The sequence below is a fragment of the Rhododendron vialii genome, chromosome 3a (assembly GCF_030253575.1).
Source record: "Rhododendron vialii isolate Sample 1 chromosome 3a, ASM3025357v1".
NCBI lineage: Eukaryota > Viridiplantae > Streptophyta > Magnoliopsida > Ericales > Ericaceae > Rhododendron > Rhododendron vialii.
The window spans coordinates 27,563,556-27,583,875 of NC_080559.1; the positions used below are offsets into that span (position 1 = coordinate 27,563,556).

The 20,320-nt window shown below is 37.3% G+C and overlaps 4 protein-coding genes across 5 annotated transcripts; 1 reads left to right on the forward strand and 3 right to left on the reverse strand.

The window, feature by feature from the left end:
* The first annotated feature begins 801 nt into the window (after positions 1-801).
* LOC131318978 (uncharacterized) lies at positions 802-4,968 on the forward strand. Its single transcript, XM_058349056.1, has 5 exons — positions 802-985; positions 2,527-2,774; positions 3,021-3,231; positions 3,353-3,503; positions 4,615-4,968. The coding sequence occupies exons 1-4, from the start codon at positions 872-874 to the stop codon at positions 3,473-3,475; spliced, it is 696 nt and encodes a 231-aa protein (XP_058205039.1). The 5' UTR covers positions 802-871; the 3' UTR covers positions 3,476-3,503; positions 4,615-4,968.
* Positions 4,969-7,832: 2,864 nt separating this feature from the next.
* On the reverse strand, positions 7,833-8,648 carry LOC131321303 (uncharacterized). Its single transcript, XM_058352299.1, has one exon. The coding sequence runs from the start codon at positions 8,646-8,648 to the stop codon at positions 7,833-7,835; it is 816 nt and encodes a 271-aa protein (XP_058208282.1).
* A 6,086-nt stretch (positions 8,649-14,734) lies between these two features.
* Positions 14,735-16,676, reverse strand: LOC131321304 (uncharacterized). The gene is made up of 9 exons (XM_058352300.1): positions 16,417-16,676; positions 16,201-16,291; positions 15,993-16,117; positions 15,835-15,910; positions 15,596-15,725; positions 15,360-15,415; positions 15,164-15,284; positions 14,939-15,075; positions 14,735-14,798 (listed from the first exon to the last, which is right to left on the reverse strand). The coding sequence occupies exons 1-9, from the start codon at positions 16,544-16,546 to the stop codon at positions 14,735-14,737; spliced, it is 930 nt and encodes a 309-aa protein (XP_058208283.1). The 5' UTR covers positions 16,547-16,676.
* A 1,700-nt stretch (positions 16,677-18,376) lies between these two features.
* LOC131318979 (transcription factor TCP19-like) lies at positions 18,377-19,979 on the reverse strand. 2 transcript variants are annotated; one of them, XM_058349057.1, is made up of 2 exons: positions 19,858-19,979; positions 18,377-19,717 (listed from the first exon to the last, which is right to left on the reverse strand). In XM_058349057.1, the coding sequence occupies exon 2, from the start codon at positions 19,679-19,681 to the stop codon at positions 18,707-18,709; it is 975 nt and encodes a 324-aa protein (XP_058205040.1). In that variant the 5' UTR covers positions 19,682-19,717; positions 19,858-19,979; the 3' UTR covers positions 18,377-18,706. The 2 variants fall into 2 exon arrangements, with proteins under 2 accessions (XP_058205040.1, XP_058205041.1); XM_058349058.1 differs by having other exon boundaries at positions 19,876-19,892.
* Positions 19,980-20,320: the final 341 nt, after the last annotated feature.

Sequence of the window (20,320 nt, forward strand, 5' to 3'; positions counted from 1 at the left end):
TTTTTACCACTAGGCACTGTAGCAAAGTTAAGGAAATTGTAAAGTAGCGAGAGAGGGGAAGAGGCTGATGCAGGAGAGAATTTGCTTGTTTTCTCTTTATTTTAACTTTGAAGAAGATGTAGCGTGTTTGATGTGGATGCCCTAAGGGGGTGTTTCGTTAGCTAATTTTTGCATTTTCATTATCACCTTTTGGCATTTTAAGTGTTTGGGTACCCCAAACCAAAACCGATTCTAGCATAATGAGTTCTTCATTTTGATGTTTAGAGAAGAGAAGTGAGAACTAGGGAGAAATGAGCTTTTTGACTTCTCATTTTTCACTTTTTCTCATTTCGGTTAACAAAAAAGGAAGCGCGGACTGTGCTGTGCACCATCTGGACCGTCCGTCTCGACAATTAATGGTCCAGAGATTTAAAAAAAAACTTTTCCAGAATATTAACTTTTTCAGGACTCTTCCCTCCTGAAAAAGTTTTTTAAAATTTGGACCATCCAAAACACTTTTGAATGGTTGAGATTGCACAACACAGTGTTGTAAACTAGGTGCACAGAACGCCCCCCAGGTCCAATTAGATCACAAAATATATTCTGCACATATCTCCTAAACCAATAAACCAAATTAGTCAAATTAACTTATTAGTCCAAAACCACCCTAGCTGGGTCTTTGACCAAGAGTACCGCAATTCGCACTACACACTGGACCATTTTGGTTTCCGAGGCGATGTGGACGCATCTCCAAAACGGACATTGGGCCCAACCCATTGGAGGTTATGAATTTAGAGGCCCATGATTCATCCGGTCCAAACAACATAGGAGAGGAGGAGAGTGTGTGTCTGTGCGTCGATTATGACTGAAATTAGAGGCAGAGAAAGAAAAAATGGGTGAAAGAAGGAAAGAAGAAGATGGGAAGAAAACAAAGATGGAGTGGCCGCCAATCAAACCCAAGTCTAATCTCAAGATTACTCGCCTCAAAGACACTGATCTCTTTACGGTATTGTGTCTTCCTTACAATCTTTCTTGATTTGTCCAATTTCCATTTTCCTTCAAAATTTCCCATGCCATCGTTTTTTTCACGGAATCTGCTTTATTGTCCTGACCCACAATTCTGGCATACAAGTATGTGTGTGTGTGTGTGTTTCTACACAGCATATCATTGTAGTCTGTAGATATATGTTTATTCATTGCATTAATTTTTTCTGTTGTGATGAATGGGTTCTTTCTATTTTACTATTTCTGTTACTACCAATGAATAATCTGATGCAGTGCGACCCACTTAAGATGCAAGCACCGCCTAGGTTATATTTCTTAGGAGCTAATTTAGCTCGATGATGGCAGTCTGCTAAACAAATGAGACAAGCTAGTTCTTCAGTTTAGGTTAATTCTACTAACAAATGGCTATCAAACGGACTCGATTCTGAGTTGGTTCAATCCCTGTTATGCTTGGAAATTCTGCAATTTCGTTTCATGTTTACATCAATCAGAACTGTAATATCAAGTTTGGGATGTAGTTCGAGTTTGTGTGTATTTTCTTGAATTATGATCGCACTAGAAATGGAGAAGATAAGACAACAATCACAAAAATAACACAAAGGATTTATGTGTTTCCTCTTAATGCCCGTGTCCACAGACAAAGTTGAACAGGGATATCATTTGAAAGTAGAGAATACATGGGGCTAGGTCTTATAACTCTCGTAAGGGAACCCTATATCCCACAGGTACCACTTATATAGAAGACCCCTCATGTCAGACCGGATCAATAGGTATCAAAATACATAATAACAGATTGAGATTTGTTACTGCCTTAGTATCATCAAGATAGTCTTGAACTTGCTTCTTGGGGCACAGTTTGAGCCTGAATGTAGTTTCACAAGACCATGTCTGATTGTTATAGTTGTCCCTGATCAGCTTGCTAACACCTTTGACTGCAATAAATTAGAGTGCAATTTGGAAAAATCGAGCGGGTGGGCTCTTATCGTCCGTGGTATCTTTAGGATTGACAATGACATGCATCTCAGCAGTAATAAGTTTAATTAGATAACTTGTGCTAAGACCATCCATGCTTTGTGGAGTGGAATTTGGGTGGCAATAGTTCTTCTATGATCTAGAGTGGATGATAAGGGTGTTGAGTTTCTGAGTGGAAAACAACAGACAAGAACTGAATGCATTTATGTGTAGGGGAAGGTAACAAAGATCAACTGGGGACGTGCCAATAAGGTTGAGGTAGTAATTGGGTTTGGGAGAGATTCTACACGGTGCTGCAATATTAAAGGAAGGCCATTAATAGCTGTGCTGTGTTGAAGCGAAAAGAGTCAAAAGACATGTACAAAATCTGCTTATCTGATCCAAATGTCTTAGATTTAGCTTCATGATCTGCTTAGATATTCTTACGTTGTCCATAAAATCAAGGTATTGAATCACCAAAATTATTTAGTCAAGAAAATCAATGCTACTATTTTCTTCAGTACAATTGCTCATACGTTTGTTATACGTTCATTGGGTGGTAATAATTCCTTCTTTGTTCAAGATATTCAGGTGCAGGATTTCTTCACTTCTGTTGAGTCGAAGGCATTCACTAAAGCTGCTGAGTCACTTGGGTTTGCTCACCAAGGGAGCCTTGGCCCAACAAAAGGCGAAGCATACAGAGACAATGATCGTGTTTCTGTGAATGATCCAGTTCTTGCAAATACAATATGGGAATCTGGACTCAACAAATTATTTTGTGATTTTAAGATACGAGGCAAAGTTGCTGTTGGGTTGAATCCGAATATCAGACTCTACCGGTAAGTTGGGTGACTTGGGTCTTTTCCGTCTTAGGCTGTGCTCATTTCGTCACATGATCACAAGAGTTATTGCCGGTCATCTAGCTCACTAGCTGTAATTCTTCTAAGGCATAATGCTGCATTAATTTATGATCTCCTTTTTTTTTCACTAAAGAGGCATGAGAAAGCAAGAGATGCAACTGTCCTGGTTACTTCAGTTTCAAAAGATGTTGCATGAGCAAATAGTGCAAATCTTTTACTTGTCAGGTATAAGGTTGGTCAGCATTTTGGACGGCATATTGATGAGAGCGTTGATCTTGGAGATGGAAAGCATACCCATTATACTTTGTTGATATATTTAAGTGGTGGTTTCAAACCCAAATCAAAAAGTGATAAGAGCAACCCTCAGGATTCTTCTGAGCTTCTAGTTGGAGGGGAGACTGTCTTCTATGGTCCCAGAAATGGTGTTGTAGCTGAGGTGAATCCCATTTTCCTTAGGCTGTATGTTCTGCATTGTTGTACATTTTGTTATATTGCTTCTGTAACTTGCCTAAGTTGAGTAAGGCATGGCCTTTGATGCAAACAATTTGATTTTTCAGGTATCTCCTGTGGAAGGTATGGCTCTGCTTCACATTCATGGTGATAAGTGTATGCTGCATGAAGCCCGGAATGTTTCTAAGGGTGTTAAGTATGTGTTACGATCAGATGTAACTTTTGCTTGATCAACCTTATGTAGATCCTGCATCCTTTGTACGTTCTTCATATTCTATTAATCTCATGGACACCTGTTGAGTTCGTAAGTGTTTAGAAAATATGAAACTCTTCTGTGGTATAGCATTGTGATTTTAAGTTTGGTGCTTCCATGACCAATGTTGCGTTTGGCTGATTGGTGATTGTAATCACTTAACAAATGGCTTTGAAGTTTCAAAACTGTGACTCCTAAAAATGTCCACTCTATTGATCCTGAACATAATAAACCAGTGGTGTTTCAATAGCCTTGGCTGAAAACTTCTTCTTCTCTCCAACCTCTGAAAAATTAAGACGGCAAGCTCTATAACAATGGTGAAAGAAGGTGGCATTGACATTTTGAGTTGTAGTTTGTGTGGGTAGGGCCTTGACTTGTTGTTTCTAGTTGTTGACTTGGAAGTCCCATGGATACTCCATCAATACATCTGTGCATTTTATATTGAACTTGGGAATTAGTCCATGATGTTTGTTGTGGTGTCCAATTTTAAGACTTCAAATGTAATAAAGCAGTGTAACGTTTGCCATGATTGAGTGCCTTTTGGGTTTAATCTTTTGCAAAGACACTAATATTTTAGGCTATTGCTGTTTTGTTTCAATCACCCTGAGACACTAGAGCACCTTCTCTTGTTTTGTGACTTTTAGATTGATCTGGTTTGCTTCCAATCTAAGCTTGAAGATCCCGGTCATGGTTTGTCCCTTGGCTTAGTAAGGTTCTCTTTGTAATTGTTTTCACTGCTACACTTGTATTACTATGTCTGCGAATCTTTGAAGTTTCTGAAAATCTAGGAATAGAGTTATCATCTCCCCCTTTTCTCTGTATTGTTTCACAAGTGAATAGTCTTGTCTCCTCTATCACCCGTCGTACTAATTAAGCTCGAGCAGTTTCCAACTACGCTCTACGCCTGAATGTCCTCCATTGCTAAGGTTGGCTCTGTCATGGTGGGGAGTTGGTTTAAAGCTGTCACCAGGGAGGCTCATTAGATCCTCTTAATTTACTAGTTCCTTATATTCAATGTGCTAACATTTGCTGCTCTCTCTTATCTACCTTTTGGTACACCAGCAGAATATTACCCGTATCATTCAGTTTGCCAATGGCAAATCTTTATTTGTGCAGGAAGCAGGTTCTAAACATGTCATATGCCAGAGGCAGCTCCATTTGTATTTTGATTTCTGCTTTTGGTTCAGGATTTTCAGAGGTTCTCCATCAGTTCGATTACTGGTATTAGCCTCCATGATGTCCAGCATTCAGCATCATTTTGCAGGCAATCCCAACCTTCACCCACACACATTCTGGTGTTGACTGTTGTATTTGTAACTATGAATTTTACGTCTCAGAATCCCAGATATCAATTTCTGAGCAAACTGATTATTGGGCTCAGAAACCCCAGGACTGGGAGTTTTAGGATCACTGCTATTGTAATGACAAGTTATGTAATATACAGCGAAAATATATCAATTTCTGACTAAACCGGTTATTGGGCTCAGAAACCTCAGGACCGGGAGTTTTAAGATCAGTGCTATTGTAATGACAAATTATGTAATATACAGCGAGATTGTTTGCAAAGACCGGTCTTTGGACCAACGGTTATGGCCTAGAATTGAAGCCCTCACCAAATAAGCACAACCTGTGAGAACTCTTAAGAAAATTTCTCATTGAATCATTCTCTAGTTTATTGTCGGCCATTCACTTTAGAACAGACCAATTAAAAAGTATTAGAAGTTTATAATGTTAATATCTAGCTCTTCATTTGATTATTTCAAAAAAACACATTAAGCTTCGCCACCATCAATTTCAGTAAGAAGAAAAAATCGCAAATTTTAATTGGATTGAGACCGATCTAATGCAAATTGACGTATGATGTATGTCAAAATCTGGAATTAGATAAAATTTTGTACTGCATAATTCTTCTGGACGCTCCTTTTTTTTTTCTTTTTCTCATTGGACGCTCCTTCATAAAGGAAAAAAATCTTCGCGATGAATGAAACCAAGCATGTCGTGACACCACTGGATCTTTTTCTCCACCTTTCTCTGCCAAATACATATTCAAATTTTAATTGGATTGACCTTTCATGGTACTAAACCAAAGTACCCACCCTTCCTCAGTTATGGATCAACTGTTTTTTAATCATCCTATTAGTACTCCACTAACAGGATACCCTTCTTTTGAACTTAATTTAAATATGAGATTTTTGTCTTTATTAAATTTTTTTCTCATTTGTTAGTTTTGCCGCAAACTTTTTGTGGGTTATTGATTCGTTTTGACAAGAGAAATCAGAAAAATAAATTTTTTTTTACTTTTACCCAAGTATTTTAAGAAATAATCACTTTTAGAGCAAAATTGTCATTTTTTTTTGCTAAAAAATGATTATTTCTCAAAATACTTGAATAAAAATGTCAAAATTTTACTTTTTCAATTCCTCTAGACGAGATAAATCAATAATCCACAAAAGTTTAACGCAAAATTAAAAAATGCAAAAAAAAAATTTAAATAAAAACAAAACTTTCAGCAAAATTAAAATTTAAATTAAATTTAAGTTAAGTTCAAAAATTCGCGCAATTGCTAATACAATTTGACAGCAAAATCCGCGTGATGGGAGCTAGTAACCGTACAATCAAATACCACGTCCTCGTAAACCCGAGCGCCGCTGCCACTCGATCTCATCAGTACTCACCGCACCAACGTGGACCCCACTGGGGATTCTGTTTCTCACCGACGTGGGCCCCGCTACACAATCCGTTTCCTTCCTTGCCACACATGACGTGCAGCACAACCTCGGGTGCCGCCCGCCGAATGTTACACTACTACAATGACCACAGTGGCTCACAAATTGGGTCATATTAGAGCATTAGAGCATGTACACCAGCAAAAAGTACGGAGTATTTTATCTATTTAATAATTTATTTTTTTATTTTATTTATTTAAATTTTTTTCAATATCATATCAATCCTCTTTATTATATTTTTTTATCCTTATAAAATATACTAAAAAAAAGAGAGTCAAAGAGAGTGATAGAGTGAGAATGAGGGAGTGGTAAGGAGGAGAGAGTAGAAGAAGAATATTTTAACGGTGTGCTTGTGAATAGTGACTCTCTGATTTTACCGAGCATTTTTTGGAAAAGAAAAATACCTCAATGGCTCAATGTTTAAAGAGACTGGTGCAAGTTATTTTTGTGGCTTTGAGCAGGTAAAATGACTATAAAGGTGGGTTTGCCTATTTTGTTGTACATGCTCTTAGGTGCCGGTTTTTTTTTTTAAATCTTTCTTTTAAATAAAAAGGTAATTTCAAACTCAAATATAATAAAATTAAATTTTTTTTTTGCAGCGTTTAAAAGATTTTGATGAGACCTATCATATAAGATCTATATTGATAGAAAAATTATTTGTGTAAATACATAATTTTTAAGTTAAAAATTATCTGTTTTTTTCTAAAAATTCATTTTTGTAGAAACCCAAATGGAGCCTTACTAGTACTACTATTCTGTTCAGAAACGACGAAACGGTAAAGAAATCATGACATGCTGCTGCTTCTCTGTCTGGAGCAGACTTGCGAATCAAGTTTACAATATTGGAGAATTTTTTTGGTTCCGAATTGGTACAATGTGGCGGTACTCCGCGCATATTTCAGCAATTCAAACGTAATTTGGACAGCTCAAATTTCTATCGTCTCTTCCCTCACCAATCGCGTACGTACTCTCTTCTTTTTCTTTTTAAAATCCAAACTACCAAAAACACGTTTGAAGCAAGGATCTATACCTGCTCGGCACCCAAAAAAATTCTCACAATATTGCCAGAAAACTGGAGTAATAAGGACAAAAGAAAGTGATACAAAAACAAGCGCTAGCTAGCCACAAATTCACTTTAGAAGACTGATCCATTTCGTTAAAGAGCATCTAGCTGGCACCAGAATCAACAACTTACATAAGGCTCAGAGACAACACGAAAATGCGAATATTATGAAGACGATTTCATTGAAACGCATCAAATTAACAAAACATCATTCATTTCAGAATTAAGCATCACAATCATCCAAAACCGTGAACATCTTTCTTTATTTACTAGCAATCACCTAAACCGAAAACGTCTCCGAACTAAACATTCAGAAAAACGCATTCGGATACCTAATTGCACTCCTAATTAACGACAGAAACTTCACAGACTCAAAAACCTAAACCAGACTCGCATCAAAAAACGACACTAGAAACGCTCTAGTACGAAACCCTAGCTAGCTACTTACCAACATTTATTCAAAACAGACGCAGTCCTACGCAGAACAGCACCAACACTGACTACCGTAGTCCCGCTAGACTCCGACTACCTCCCCCTCTCTCTCTCTACTTCTTCTTACCCGACTTCTCATTCTTCTTCTTCTTCTTCTTCTTCTCCTTCTTCGAGGACGAAGAAGCAGACGAAGCGGATTCGCGCATCTTCCTCAGGACATCATCTCCAACTATATAACAGAAATACGCATCCAGAGTAGCGTACTTCACCTTCTCACAAGTAAGCTCACCGTCACCACCCCCACAGTAGAACCAACGCCGGCTGTCATCGACGTACCACTCCACCTCTCCCTCCGGCCTGTCAACCCACACGTCACTGCCGCAAACCACCTCCGCCAGCCGGTCCAAACTGCACCCCCCGAGACCAGGATACTCCTTCTTCCCTCCCACCATCACTCTCTCCGCCATCTCGTTCAGGTCCATCTTGTTGGCGATCTTAATCTCGTGGATCTCGTCGAGTTTCTTCGCGAAGGAGGACATATTAACTCCCGCGACAATGACGTTGGGGTTAGCGAAGAAGTCCAGGAAGGCGTTGGGGGTGTGGTAGTCGTAGGGGTTGGGGAGGTGGTAGAGGAGGCAGTTGGAGCCGATGCAGAGGGTGAGGAGGTCGTAGGGGATTTTTTTGGGGTTGGTGGAGGTGTTGTCGAGGTAGTAGGTGGGGTTTAGGGTGTTGGTGGAAGGGTGGAGGCCGACGAGGAGGGGGCCGGACTTGTTGCGGTAGAACTTCTGGACCTCGGTGATCCACTTGGTGGCGGTGTAGTAGCAGCGGGTGGTGACGGTGAGGATGCGGTGGGAGCCCACGTGGACGGTGTAGTCTTCGTGGCTGTAGTTGACGTCCTCGTTCTTGAGCTTCACCGCTGTGAGATCCATTTTTCAGAGAGAGAGAGAGAAGGGGCGGTTATGAAGAGAGAGAGAGAGAGTGAGGAGAGGAGAAACGTGATATGGGTTTCGCATTTTGTACAGGCTGTATAGTACCATACGCAATAAGGTTGTGTTTGGTGGAGACGATATTCCTATCCGAGTTTAATTCAATTCTACGCATTAAAATCCCGGAGTAGAAGATTGGGAATATTGTTTCGTCTTGTATTCCTGAGTGGATGACGTGGAATAAGCAATTTGTTCAATCCAATACCACATCTATTTTATTTTAAACAAACTTGTCAGGGGAAAGAAAGAAAAACAAAAAATCCAAATTAAGACTATGTTTTTTAATTTGGAGAATATTGAGGGGTATTTATGCCCTTTTTTGTCTTAAATAAAACATCAGTGCATGTCTTTTATACTGCCTTCGGCATTGCTGATAAACATAAAATCATCACGAAAAGTGGTGAATAAGAGAATTTATAAAACGTAAAAGAGATAATAGTATTTAAGCAAAAAAAATACTTAAATGTACCACAACATTAAGGATTAAAACTCCGTACATATTAGTACTATAATAATACAATAACAAGATAATACGCAATGAAAACATGATAAAGCAAATTTATAGAGTGAAGCTATAAAATTAACGAAAATGCAAGTTAGTGTAACAAAGATATAACATAGTTACCTAACTATGTGGCTAGGACAAAATCAAAATCCTCCCCATCGATTGCAAAAGATAATTTTTTTTGGGTAAATAATTGTAAAAGATAATTGTTCAAGAGACATCTACATAATAAGAGAGGAGGGTTTTTGAATCTTATGTCTCCATAAATCCTAACCATTGATTTGCTCCATAAATTCTACGTACGGCTCTCCCTCTTTCTCTCAAACAATATTAATTGTATAATTGTCACTTATTAGATCTCACGTTGCGTCGTACCTTTAAGCACGGGCAAATCCTAGTTCATGTAAAAGGGTTACAAAAATCGGGTTGAGTTTAGATATTTGGGTATGGGTAGCAAAAGCATACCCTCCCCATACACGATTACCCCCATGTGGTCCATACCTATTCCTAGTGGGTAAAAAAATGGGTAATATCCACCTTCAAATGACTAGATGGTATCCATGGATATAGATATAATTGCCATCCCTGACTATAAACTTACAGTTTGGATGGTAGGAAACTTGAGGATGAATGAAAGTATGAAGGCATACTTCTATAATTCTAACGTTTGAAATTAAGGGACATGCATAAATAAAAATGTGATGCCATACTTCTAAGATTTTCACGTTTGGAAGAGACATGAATAGAATTTGTCATTCTTGATGATTCTGACGTTTGAAAGGAACATGCATCAATAAAAATATGATGCCATACTTCTAGGATTTTCACGTTTAGAAGATACATGAATAGAATTTGTCATTCCTGATGATATATTTGACCAGGGATATACCATTATCAGATTGAGTGGGAATCTGATCCCTCCATTACCCTATGGTAATCTTAGATTGCTAACTCAATCAATAATAATAATAATAATAATAATAAATATGACTTTGATATATTTTCAAAATAATTGATTCATGCGTAAGATTACTGAATTAACCCAAACACCAAAATAAAATTACTCCAGGTATTGTATTCTTAGAAATTTAATTCACATTAATCATATTCCTATTCATACTGAAGATTTCGGTCATCCAACCATAGCTTGTACATTTAATAGAACTGGTATAGCCAGTGGCACAATAACGCCATGTCATCTAAATATTACTCCCTCCGTCCCATTTTTATAGTCCATTTTCGTTTTTCGTGCCATTCTTTCAACGCTTATATCTTCCAATATGAATCTCAAAAAATATGCAATATGGATCTTGTTTGATAGTTCTCGATTAGATTTATAATACAAAATTTTCAAAATTATGAAAAACATTTTAGATTGGGAAATATAAGCATTGAAAGAAAGACACGAAAAACGAAAATAGACAATAAAAATGGGACGGAGGGAGTAAATAAGTTACTTTCACGAATACAATACCAAAAAAGCAAAAAGTCTAGGACCACCGCATACACCTACCACATATGTCCACTGCACAGCTAGTTAGGCCCAGTCCGGGCCCCGCAAAAATACAGAAAAATACATATAAATTTTAGAATAATTTTTCATCGGTAGACCCTGTAAAAAATCATCTCCAACAAATATCAGTAGGTATACTTTCTGAACAGTAATGCTACACGCACAGCAAATGTGCACAGATTTTTTGCACAGATTTTTTGTGGGGCCCACTACGGGTCCCACACAAATAATCCGAACCGTTCATTAAATGTAAAATATTTTTTCAAGGGTCCTCCGCAAAAAATCAGCTCAATCCGATATCTATAAGTGTTTGATTCAATCATTTAACTTTTCATTATCCTGAGATTCGAATGAAAAGTTAAATGATTGAATCAAGCATCTATGAGTATCGGATTGAGCTGGTTTTTTGCGGGGGCCCTTGAAAAAATGTTTTACATTTAATGAACGGCTCGGATTATTTGTGTGGAACCCGTAGTGAGCCCCATAAAAAATCTGTGCACAAAAATCTGTGCACATTTACTGTGCGTGTAGCATTACTGCTTTCTGAATTCCTAGATTTCCAGCCAAAAAAGTGCTCCACGCACATAGTGGGGCTATGTGATTGGGCTAGCTTGAACTTGGTACGAAGCCGTGCCCTGTAATGGGTTTGGCTTGGACCGGGAAGGTAAGCCAATCTTGGGCCTGCTCACCATGGCCCGATTTATATGCCTCTATTTTTTTCTCTCTCTTTGATCAGCGTTTGATATGCAAGGATGGGATCAGGGGGGGTCTAGTAGCGGCGACCGCCACGACAAGAATTTTAAAAAATACAATTATTATATGTAAAAAAAAAATTTATGCCAAACTTTTATAGTTTCGCCACCACTAAATTTTTTTAGTATACATTTCGCCACTGCTAGGGTAAAATCCTGGTTCCGTCCTTGTTGATATGCCTACTTTTTTTCTCTCATGATTTCTCTCGTCGAAACGAATCAATAATTTACAAAAGTTTGACACAAAACTAACAAATGCGAAAGAAATTCAAATAAGAACAAAATTTTCAAATTTAAGTTAAGTTTAAATTAGTCTAAGAGAACGCAACCTGAATGTGACGAACCATTTACCAAACATCCATTTGAGAAGTTCCTGGTGCCGTAATACAGTTTTTACACTAACTAATTTACAACTGGTAATGCAGTTTTACAACAAATACCGCATGATGAAGCAACGGTAGAATCAGAACCCCGCTCAAGGTTTGTAGGGTAGAATTTGGCATAGCTGCATGGAGTAAATGTGTGCAAGCGAGAATGTGAAAGCTACTTTCAAAATAATGCTAGAGCCAGGATTTAAAGTGAGCGTAAAACAAGAATTAAGAACTGAGACAAAAAGTTCTGTCGAAAGATTATGTAATATAGAGCATACCTAAGTTATTCTGTATGTATATAGCTTGAACTATTTTCACTCTCTTTCACTAGTTTTGGTAGCTACATGATGAAAGAGAGACCCCATTAACCCAATGCCAAAACTATTATTGTTGGTACCGAAACTCCAGAGTATAAAAGTCTTGTAAATTGTGCATGGTATAAGTCTTTTGTGCACTATAATTTTGGCATCAACAAAAACAATTTTGGCATTATCATTTTACTAACCGAATTTGACCTCTTTAATGCAAGTAAGCTTTAATTTGAAGATTTTCCATTCTCCATTATTCATATGATGAGCATCAAGTGTCACAGCTAAATAAAAAGGGAATTCTTTTGACTTCATCTTTTTTTATTTATAAAAAAAACTCATTTTATCGTTCTTATTATTGAAAAACTAAATAAAAGAGATCTTTTACTCTTTCTGATTTCAAAAAACCATTATATTTTTTTTATTGTTCTTAATGATTTTCATGTAACTTTGCCATAATAAGGAAAATTTGGTGATTTTCAAGATCAACTACTCCCGATCAACTAGGGAACGTTTCCACTAAACTAGTAAATGGATTAAACGGACTAAAACACATGTTTTTATAGATTTGCATGCAGGTCATTTTTCTCATATACATTAACTACCGCAACATTAATTTGCTAAAACAACTTGATTATTGATATTAGCAATGAAATAAATGAAAAATGCACCCTAAAGTTAAATTCATTAGAGATTGAGAATTGATTTTTACACTTCTTTGTTTGATAACCGCATTTTCATTTTTGAATTTTAATATTGAAAATGTATGTATTTTTTGTTAAAAGAAAAAATATATATAAATATAAAAAAAAAATGTAGAAATCAATTCCCTTCATAAATAAACCTTTCAGGCTCGTTTACCTAAAAATCTAAGGAAAAATGACGGCCACTAAGTTTGTGGGGCCTAGCTCTATCTTCTTCTTTTTTTGTTTTAATCCGCTGGGGCCTATCTCATCTAGTCTCTTCTTTTCCGCGCCGGCCATGTGGTGGGTCCCAATGCTGCTGCTTATTTTTGGGGTGTGTGGGGACCTAGCCAGTGGGCCTGTTCAGCAGTTTACACGTGTCCCTAGGTCGTTGCTATCCTGGTGGGGACCGCTTGTTGCGCATTAGACACGTGGATCATTTTTCGGGGGATTGACAATGCAAATTGTTGTTCCTAGTCCTTGCCTCCAGCTCTGGTAATTAAACAGATCAAAATTGCAAGTAAAATAGGTACGCCACAGGCGCACTTTAGATTTTCGGTAATTCTAGTGACATACCCAAACTCGCACACTCATACTCACAAGAGTAGTGAGTTTCATATACACACTAGCATGTGTGACTCATGTGAGTGATGGGTGTGTATTTGGATGTAAGTTTGGGTGTGGTACTAACATCATTGTTCTCCTTATGTTCGGACAGGAAGAGGGAGAGAGGAGAGGAAAAAATAAAAAAATTATTCCAACATTATTTACAAAGAATTTTTCCTTCAATTTTTTTTCTATTTTTCTCAAACATTTGTTTCATTTCTTTTTTCTCATTTTCTTCGGGTTCCAAACAGAGCATTAGTTTTAGGGAAAAAAAATCGAAATGGTCCATGTAGTTTAATGTTTGCATCAACTTGGTTCCTACAGTTTGAATTGGTTCAATTTACACTTTGTAAATTTCTATTTTGTTTCAATTTGATTCAATTACTAACTGTCGTTAGCCTCTGTTAACTCTAGACACAAATAGGTCTTTTTTCTAGTGAATTATCAAACCATTTCTTCTTGAACCTCGCAGACCTAAAGCCTTTTTTTGAAAAGCAAAACGGAGTAATTTTTTTCTAAAAATCGGGTTCTCTGGTCAGTTTTTTTTTTTAAATACTTGAATTATTTTTCCGATATTCAATAGGTGACCAGGCACACCTAAACTCTATGCCCGGTGGAGATAAGTTTTTTTCTAAACCCCTTTTGTGGCCCAAACTATGGTTAATCCGGAGATATGTAGGCAGCTTGATAAAAGTTCTGTCCCTTTTGAAAATAAAACCCATTTCATTTTCTAAAATTCAAACATTTTTCAAAAATATCCGAACCCCTTTTATAGAACACAAAACTCCTCATTTTTCCTTTCTTTTCAAGAACCTCGTCGCAATCCATAGGAATCGAATTATTTATTCAGGCCCTAATCCTTCACTCCTTCCCTCCGAAGGCGAACGAGAAACGTTTTGATCGAAGGTAAAATCCCAGGCGCGAAAAATGGAGAATGGAAGCCGTGAAAAATGGAGAATGGAACAATGACGCTCTGTGTTATGTTTTGGTTCAGATATATATTAGGACTAGCGAATGCCTGTGCCTGAAGGCACGGCGCAACATATTTGGAATACAACTAAAGATATTTGTAGAACAATGAGCAAAAGGAGGACATGTTAAAAAAATGGGTAGGAACAAATTAAACTTTGGAATATGTGCAGGACAATTCGAGATGCAAAAAATATTCAAGTTTTACACAAATTTTCAAAATCAATAAATCACTCAACACACATAATAAAAATTAACTACGTCAAACCAAATATATTCTTGTAAAACTTAACCTAACAAATAAAATGTCATTGTCAAATTTTCAATGTCTTAAAAAAGCTCTTATCACGATGAATCCAATGTCTCTTTGCCAGTTCTCGATTTTCCTACATAAATAAGATTAAGAATTATTAAATTCATTGCAAATAAATATGAACTGAAAATTAAATCAAAATGACAATTTATCACCCCTACAATAATTTAAATCGTTTTATTACCTTTGAAAGTATGTCAACACTCTTCTGACCAATCAACTTTTAATACAAAAGTCACCACGGGAGCACAATGGTCAACGCATCCAAATTTTGGAGCAGGAATAATAAACACGTATGGATATTCATTAAATTGAGAAATGTAGTTTTTGAGCATTTGCGCCCCATTATCCTGGCAGAACATCACAAATAAATGTATTAATATATTATTTTAATTCTATATACAGTGTAATTTATATATATAGGTTTTTAGTATTTACCTTTAACATTAATTTCTTTAGATATGAAGGGACACATTGTAAGATAAATTCTGCCTTCGTGTCCTTTACCAAGAGTTTCATTGAGCCAGTGAAGTCTTTTACAACCATCTTTGCATTATACCTACAATAAATGCAAATAACTTGAATGTGTTACATATAAGTTGTATTACTCATTAAAGATGTGTGGATTGATTACCTGGTTACAGTCTGCACATCTTCTCTGCCGCAATGTTTACACATAAACCAGTCATACTAATTGTCAACTTGGTTATAGCATGTATTGCATAAATCAATCCATAGATGTTCAACATATATTTTTTCAATGCTGTCAATAACGCGATAATAGTTTACCTACAATAAAATTTCAAGTGTAGTTATATAATGATGCATGCCCAAATATTAACCATGAAATCATGTAGGGGAAAATCTTACATTGGTCCAAAACGCAAATTGGTTTATTCGAATTCTCCTGGCATTTGAAATTATTAATGCCTGTGGGAGTGAAAATCCATGTGTGCGGTTCCATGTTACCAACTTTTGTGCATTTTCGTCTTTTGCAAACCTAGATAAGCACGATTTTTTTAGAACAACTAATCGAACAAAAAATACTAATCTCCATATAGTTAAAGACTAAAAAACATACAAATTGATTTGCTCAATATCCAACTTACCATTCAGGAATCCCGTATGTACGAATTGAGTGGTTAACGTATAATTTGCTTTTCTTGCAAGTGCTAAGGTACGGACCTAGAAGTTAAAATTTCAAAATTATTAATTAGTCTTTAAAATTATTATTAAAAAAGTTCACACAGGTTCAGAGAAGTATTACCGTGAAAATCATCGACCTTCAACCCTGTAGCAAACAAAATATTATTTTGGTGCAGAGTTTCAAGGAGATGCATCCCATCTCTCATTGCAAATTCGTTTCGCAGAGTAAGTCGGACAAACGTCATACTGTTATCAATTTGTTAATACAGAATAGAGATTAAATTCAAATTGTTGTAATAAATTTTACGCACACAAATGATTTATAGTACCTTTTATCAAGCAAAACCACATCTCTCATCATAGAATATTCATTTCTCGTACTTCGATGTTCAGTGACAGTGACAACCAACCCAACCACATCTGAAAAATAACACATATATCAAAGGAAAAAAAATTTAACTTATTGGAATTAAATATTGGTGGACTTTTATTTGCTCAGTATTCTAAGTGTACTATGTAAATAATATAGCCATAAAACAACGTACCTATCAATTGCACATAGTTCTTGGCAAAATGATGGATATCTTGTAATCTTACATTGTAAGCCCAATGAAGGGGTGTCCTATCACATGTGATATATACATGTTCAACTCTTGTATCATCAGTAAAACACATTTTGTAGTGGTACGGTACCAAGTTGAACTTCTCATCAGCTGGTACAATACTGACTCATTTAAAAAGGTAGACCCTACCCTCGAAAAGATGCTCCCTGAAATAGAATACTTCTTCAGGCCCTACACTTGCCTCCATAGCATCAGCCTATAGCAGTCATTTTTTAAAAAAAAAATTACGCACATTGTAATAAAAATTTAAACACATTAAGATTTCACTATTCATTAATCGCCTTTAATAGTATGTTATATTACCTGGTCATCAAGTAAAACCAATATCATCGTTACATGAGGTAAAAACTAATTAAACACTTCTACCATTCTGATCAATCGAGCTTTCACTACCCATGTAATTCCATTTGGATGGAAGTCAACAAAATGGGGATAACGGACAATTATATCACCTACACACCATCAACATTTAACAAAATGTAGAGATGAACAAAGCGACATTTACAAAACATGAAAGAACAAAACTGCTAAAAACAAAATATACTGTGATTACCATTTGATGAGCTACCATTTAAATTTGACACTCCATTTAATCTTTGAGCATCCCCAAGCGACTGAACTATTTCGGGTGGCAGTTGCAGATTATTTTCCACACCTATGTGCAAAGCAAATTGGGTTTGATTAATTTTATTGTCTTGAAATATATATAGATATATCTTTTAAAATTCAAGTTAAAATGAATATATTTTCAAACATTATTTTTTTTTGGTATTGGATTCTATAAATACATACCATTCTATAAAAATCGGGTTATCTGGTCAGTGTTTTTTTTTTTTTTTAAATACTTGAATTATTCTTCCGATATTCAATAGGTGACCAGGCACACCTAAACTCTATGCCCGGTGGAAATAAGTTTTTTTCTAAACCCCTTTTGTGGCCAAACTATGGCTATACCTGATTTTTCTTTATCCGGAGATATGTAGGCAGCTTGATAAAAATTCGGTCCCTTTTGAAAATAAAACCCACTTCATTTTCTAAAATTCAAACATTTTTCAAAAATATCCGAACCCCTTTTATAGAACACAAAACTCCTCATTTTTCCTTTCTTTTCAAAAACCTCGTCGCAATCCATAGGAATCAGATTATTTATTCAGGCCCTAATCCTTCACTCCTTCCCTCCGAAGGCGAACGAGACACGTTTTGATCGAAGGTAAAATCCCGGGCGCGAAAAATAGAGAATGGAAGCCATGAAAAATGGAGAATGGAACAATGAGGCTCTGTGTTGTGTTTTGGTTCAGATATATATTAGGATAATAGGAGAATGACATATTACGGTTTTAACCCTAAAAAAAGGATCCATTTGTGTCTGGGCCCTGGGGTTAACGGAGTCTAACAGCAGTTAGTAATTGGACCAAGTTGAAACAAAATAAAAACTACATAGTGTAAATCGAGCTAATTCAAACTACATGAACCAAGTTAACACAAACACTAAACTACAAGGACCATTTCAATTTTTTACCCTTAGTTTTAACTGAATAATAACAGCACTATCTAGGTGAGAATTAGTTGGCACAGGTCTTTTGATCTTACTAATTCTCTAAAAAATCCAAAAAGCATAATACATCATTTATTATTTCATTTTGCATCACTCTCAAATCAACCAATAAGCATAATACAACTAACTTTCTCGTATAATTTTATTCTGAAATCTCACATATTCAAGCTATCCTCTTCTCTCTCTCTTTTTTATCGGGTTCTAACTATCCTCGGTCGAGCGCCATTACTCGTTCTCAACCCCACATTTCCTAATGCAAAATAATCCGACAATAAAACCAACTCCAACCTTGTAAACATTTTGTTTTAGAGTTAAAGAACAAGTAAAAATAAGTAGCATAAACATTCAATATCACGGATAAGTACAATACTCCCAAATACAGAGGCCACAGCAAATTTTTCCGATGAGGACTAGAGCAAATTGACAGTGTCAAAATCCGATATAATGCCCAAGCGGTAAGCACATCTGGGCAGCAATCTCCTTAGCAAATCCAATTTACAAGAAAGTGGTTGAGATAAAATTGAGTTTTAATGAGCAACAAAACACTAAAAAGGAAATCATTTTGGAGCTAAACACAGTTACCCAAAATCACTAAAAAAATTATGAAATTCAATTATGCTGTGTTCTAAGACTAAACCCCTAACCTTCTACTCCATCTCAAGCTTTCGGAGATGGAGTTTTTTCCCCCGTAGAGTTCACCACAAATTGAAGCTCCTTCTTATCATATATCTCCAAAGAAAAGTCCCTAAGCGTCTGAGTCGTAGAACTCGAACTTGGGGCCATTGTTGACACCTTCCCTCCACTTTCCGACACTCGCACTTCACCTCCACCGCCACCGGCGGCCATAAAATTCGAAATGGGTCTCGCAGAAACGTTAAACATGGGCGCAGCCGCAGCCGGAATGGCCCACACTTGCGGTTGGCTCGGAAGCCCGGCAATGGTGGCACCAGCTGGAGGAACCATAAAAAAAGCTCCACCCCCACCGCCTCCGCCCACGGTCCACACCGGCACCAGCGCCTGCGGCGCCACGGGTGCAATCGGAGCGAAGTTCGACGAACCCGAACCGTAAAACTCGCTCGAGCAACCCCGCTTGCGCTTCTTCCAAGTACCCTCTCCCTCTCCCTCCGTCAACGCGATCGGAGTTGTCGTCGGGATCTTCAACGTGCCGTTGACGGAGACGGCGATAGCGGGTACAGTACCGGTCCCCGTGGCTTCGACGATGGCGGGCTCCGCCCTCTCGAGGAGCCACCGGATGGTCTCGCCGTCGGACTTGTGGCCTAGCTCTCGCGTCAATTGGAAGATCCTCGCCGCACACGCGGCCGGCATCCGGATTCTCCGGCCTCTTCCTTCCACCTTGGTGTGCCGGTCCTTCGATGACGCCCCCTTGGGTCCCACCACAGCCATTGGTTGCGGTTGCGTCTGTGTTATTGGAATTACCTCGACTGGGATTGATCCTTCCAGGTCCAAGTCTGTGTGTTCTTCTTCCTTCAAAATGGGAACGATAGCCCCCTGTGGAGGGGGTTCCACCAGCAAAAGATCACATGACAAAAGCTGCTTTGTGTTTCCATCCTCGTCGTTGTTAATCTCTTCGTCTTCGTCTGGATCGATAATTCGGGTTTCAATCGAATCCATGTACGTTTAACTGAAACCCCAAAACTGCTGATCAATCTGAAAAAATATGATCACGAAATCAGAATCCTAAAAAACAGAACCGTATCTCATTCAGTTTTTAGCTGAGAAAAAACTGGCGACGATTAACACTGCACAGTGAACAAATTTAGATAATAGAACCATTGAATAAAACAAACCCTAGAAGAGGAGCCCACTTTATCTATTCTCTTTCCAACGAAGAAGATGGGGGGCCCCAAGCCCTAATTATAGGAGTAGTAAAGGGCTGGAAAGTGTCGTTGATCTTGAGGGCCCGCACGATTTGGACCGACCATTAATGGGATTTGGCCTTGTTAATCTGGTCAAAGGCGGTTGATTTCTCCCACAAGGGAAGTAATTAATTACGTGCGTTTCCTTGCACTTACTAACACCCGTTCCAGAACACATTTTTAAAAAATAAATATTTATTTCACATTTTTAAACTCAAAATAATGTAAATGAAAAATAATTTTTTAATTTTTTTTGCACCGTATTAAAGATCTCAATGAGATCTATCAAACAAGATCTATAGTGATAGGAAAATTATTTGCGTAAGCACGTGATTTTTGAGCTTGAAATTACCTTCTTAAAAAATAAGTACTTATTTATCGTTCCGGAACGAGG

What these genes read in the sequence shown, in the direction of transcription:
- LOC131318979 (XM_058349057.1), bottom strand. Translation starts at nt 19,681, where the DNA reads ATGGATTCGATTGAAACCCGAATTATCGATCCAGACGAAGACGAAGAG.
- LOC131321303 (XM_058352299.1), bottom strand. Translation starts at nt 8,648, where the DNA reads ATGGATCTCACAGCGGTGAAGCTCAAGAACGAGGACGTCAACTACAGC.
- LOC131318978 (XM_058349056.1), top strand. Translation starts at nt 872, where the DNA reads ATGGGTGAAAGAAGGAAAGAAGAAGATGGGAAGAAAACAAAGATGGAG. An exon ending in CCGAATATCAGACTCTACCG is followed by an intron (nt 2,775 to 3,020) that starts GTAAGTTGGGTG and finishes TTTACTTGTCAG; the next exon opens with GTATAAGGTTGGTCAGCATT. An exon ending in GAAATGGTGTTGTAGCTGAG is followed by an intron (nt 3,232 to 3,352) that starts GTGAATCCCATT and finishes TTGATTTTTCAG; the next exon opens with GTATCTCCTGTGGAAGGTAT.
- LOC131321304 (XM_058352300.1), bottom strand. Translation starts at nt 16,546, where the DNA reads ATGTGTTTTACTGATGATACAAGAGTTGAACATGTATATATCACATGT. An exon ending in ACATACGGGATTCCTGAATG is followed by an intron (nt 15,726 to 15,834) that starts GTAAGTTGGATA and finishes GTGCTTATCTAG; the next exon opens with GTTTGCAAAAGACGAAAATG. An exon ending in TTTGTATTAAAAGTTGATTG is followed by an intron (nt 14,799 to 14,938) that starts GTCAGAAGAGTG and finishes TTATTTATGTAG; the next exon opens with GAAAATCGAGAACTGGCAAA.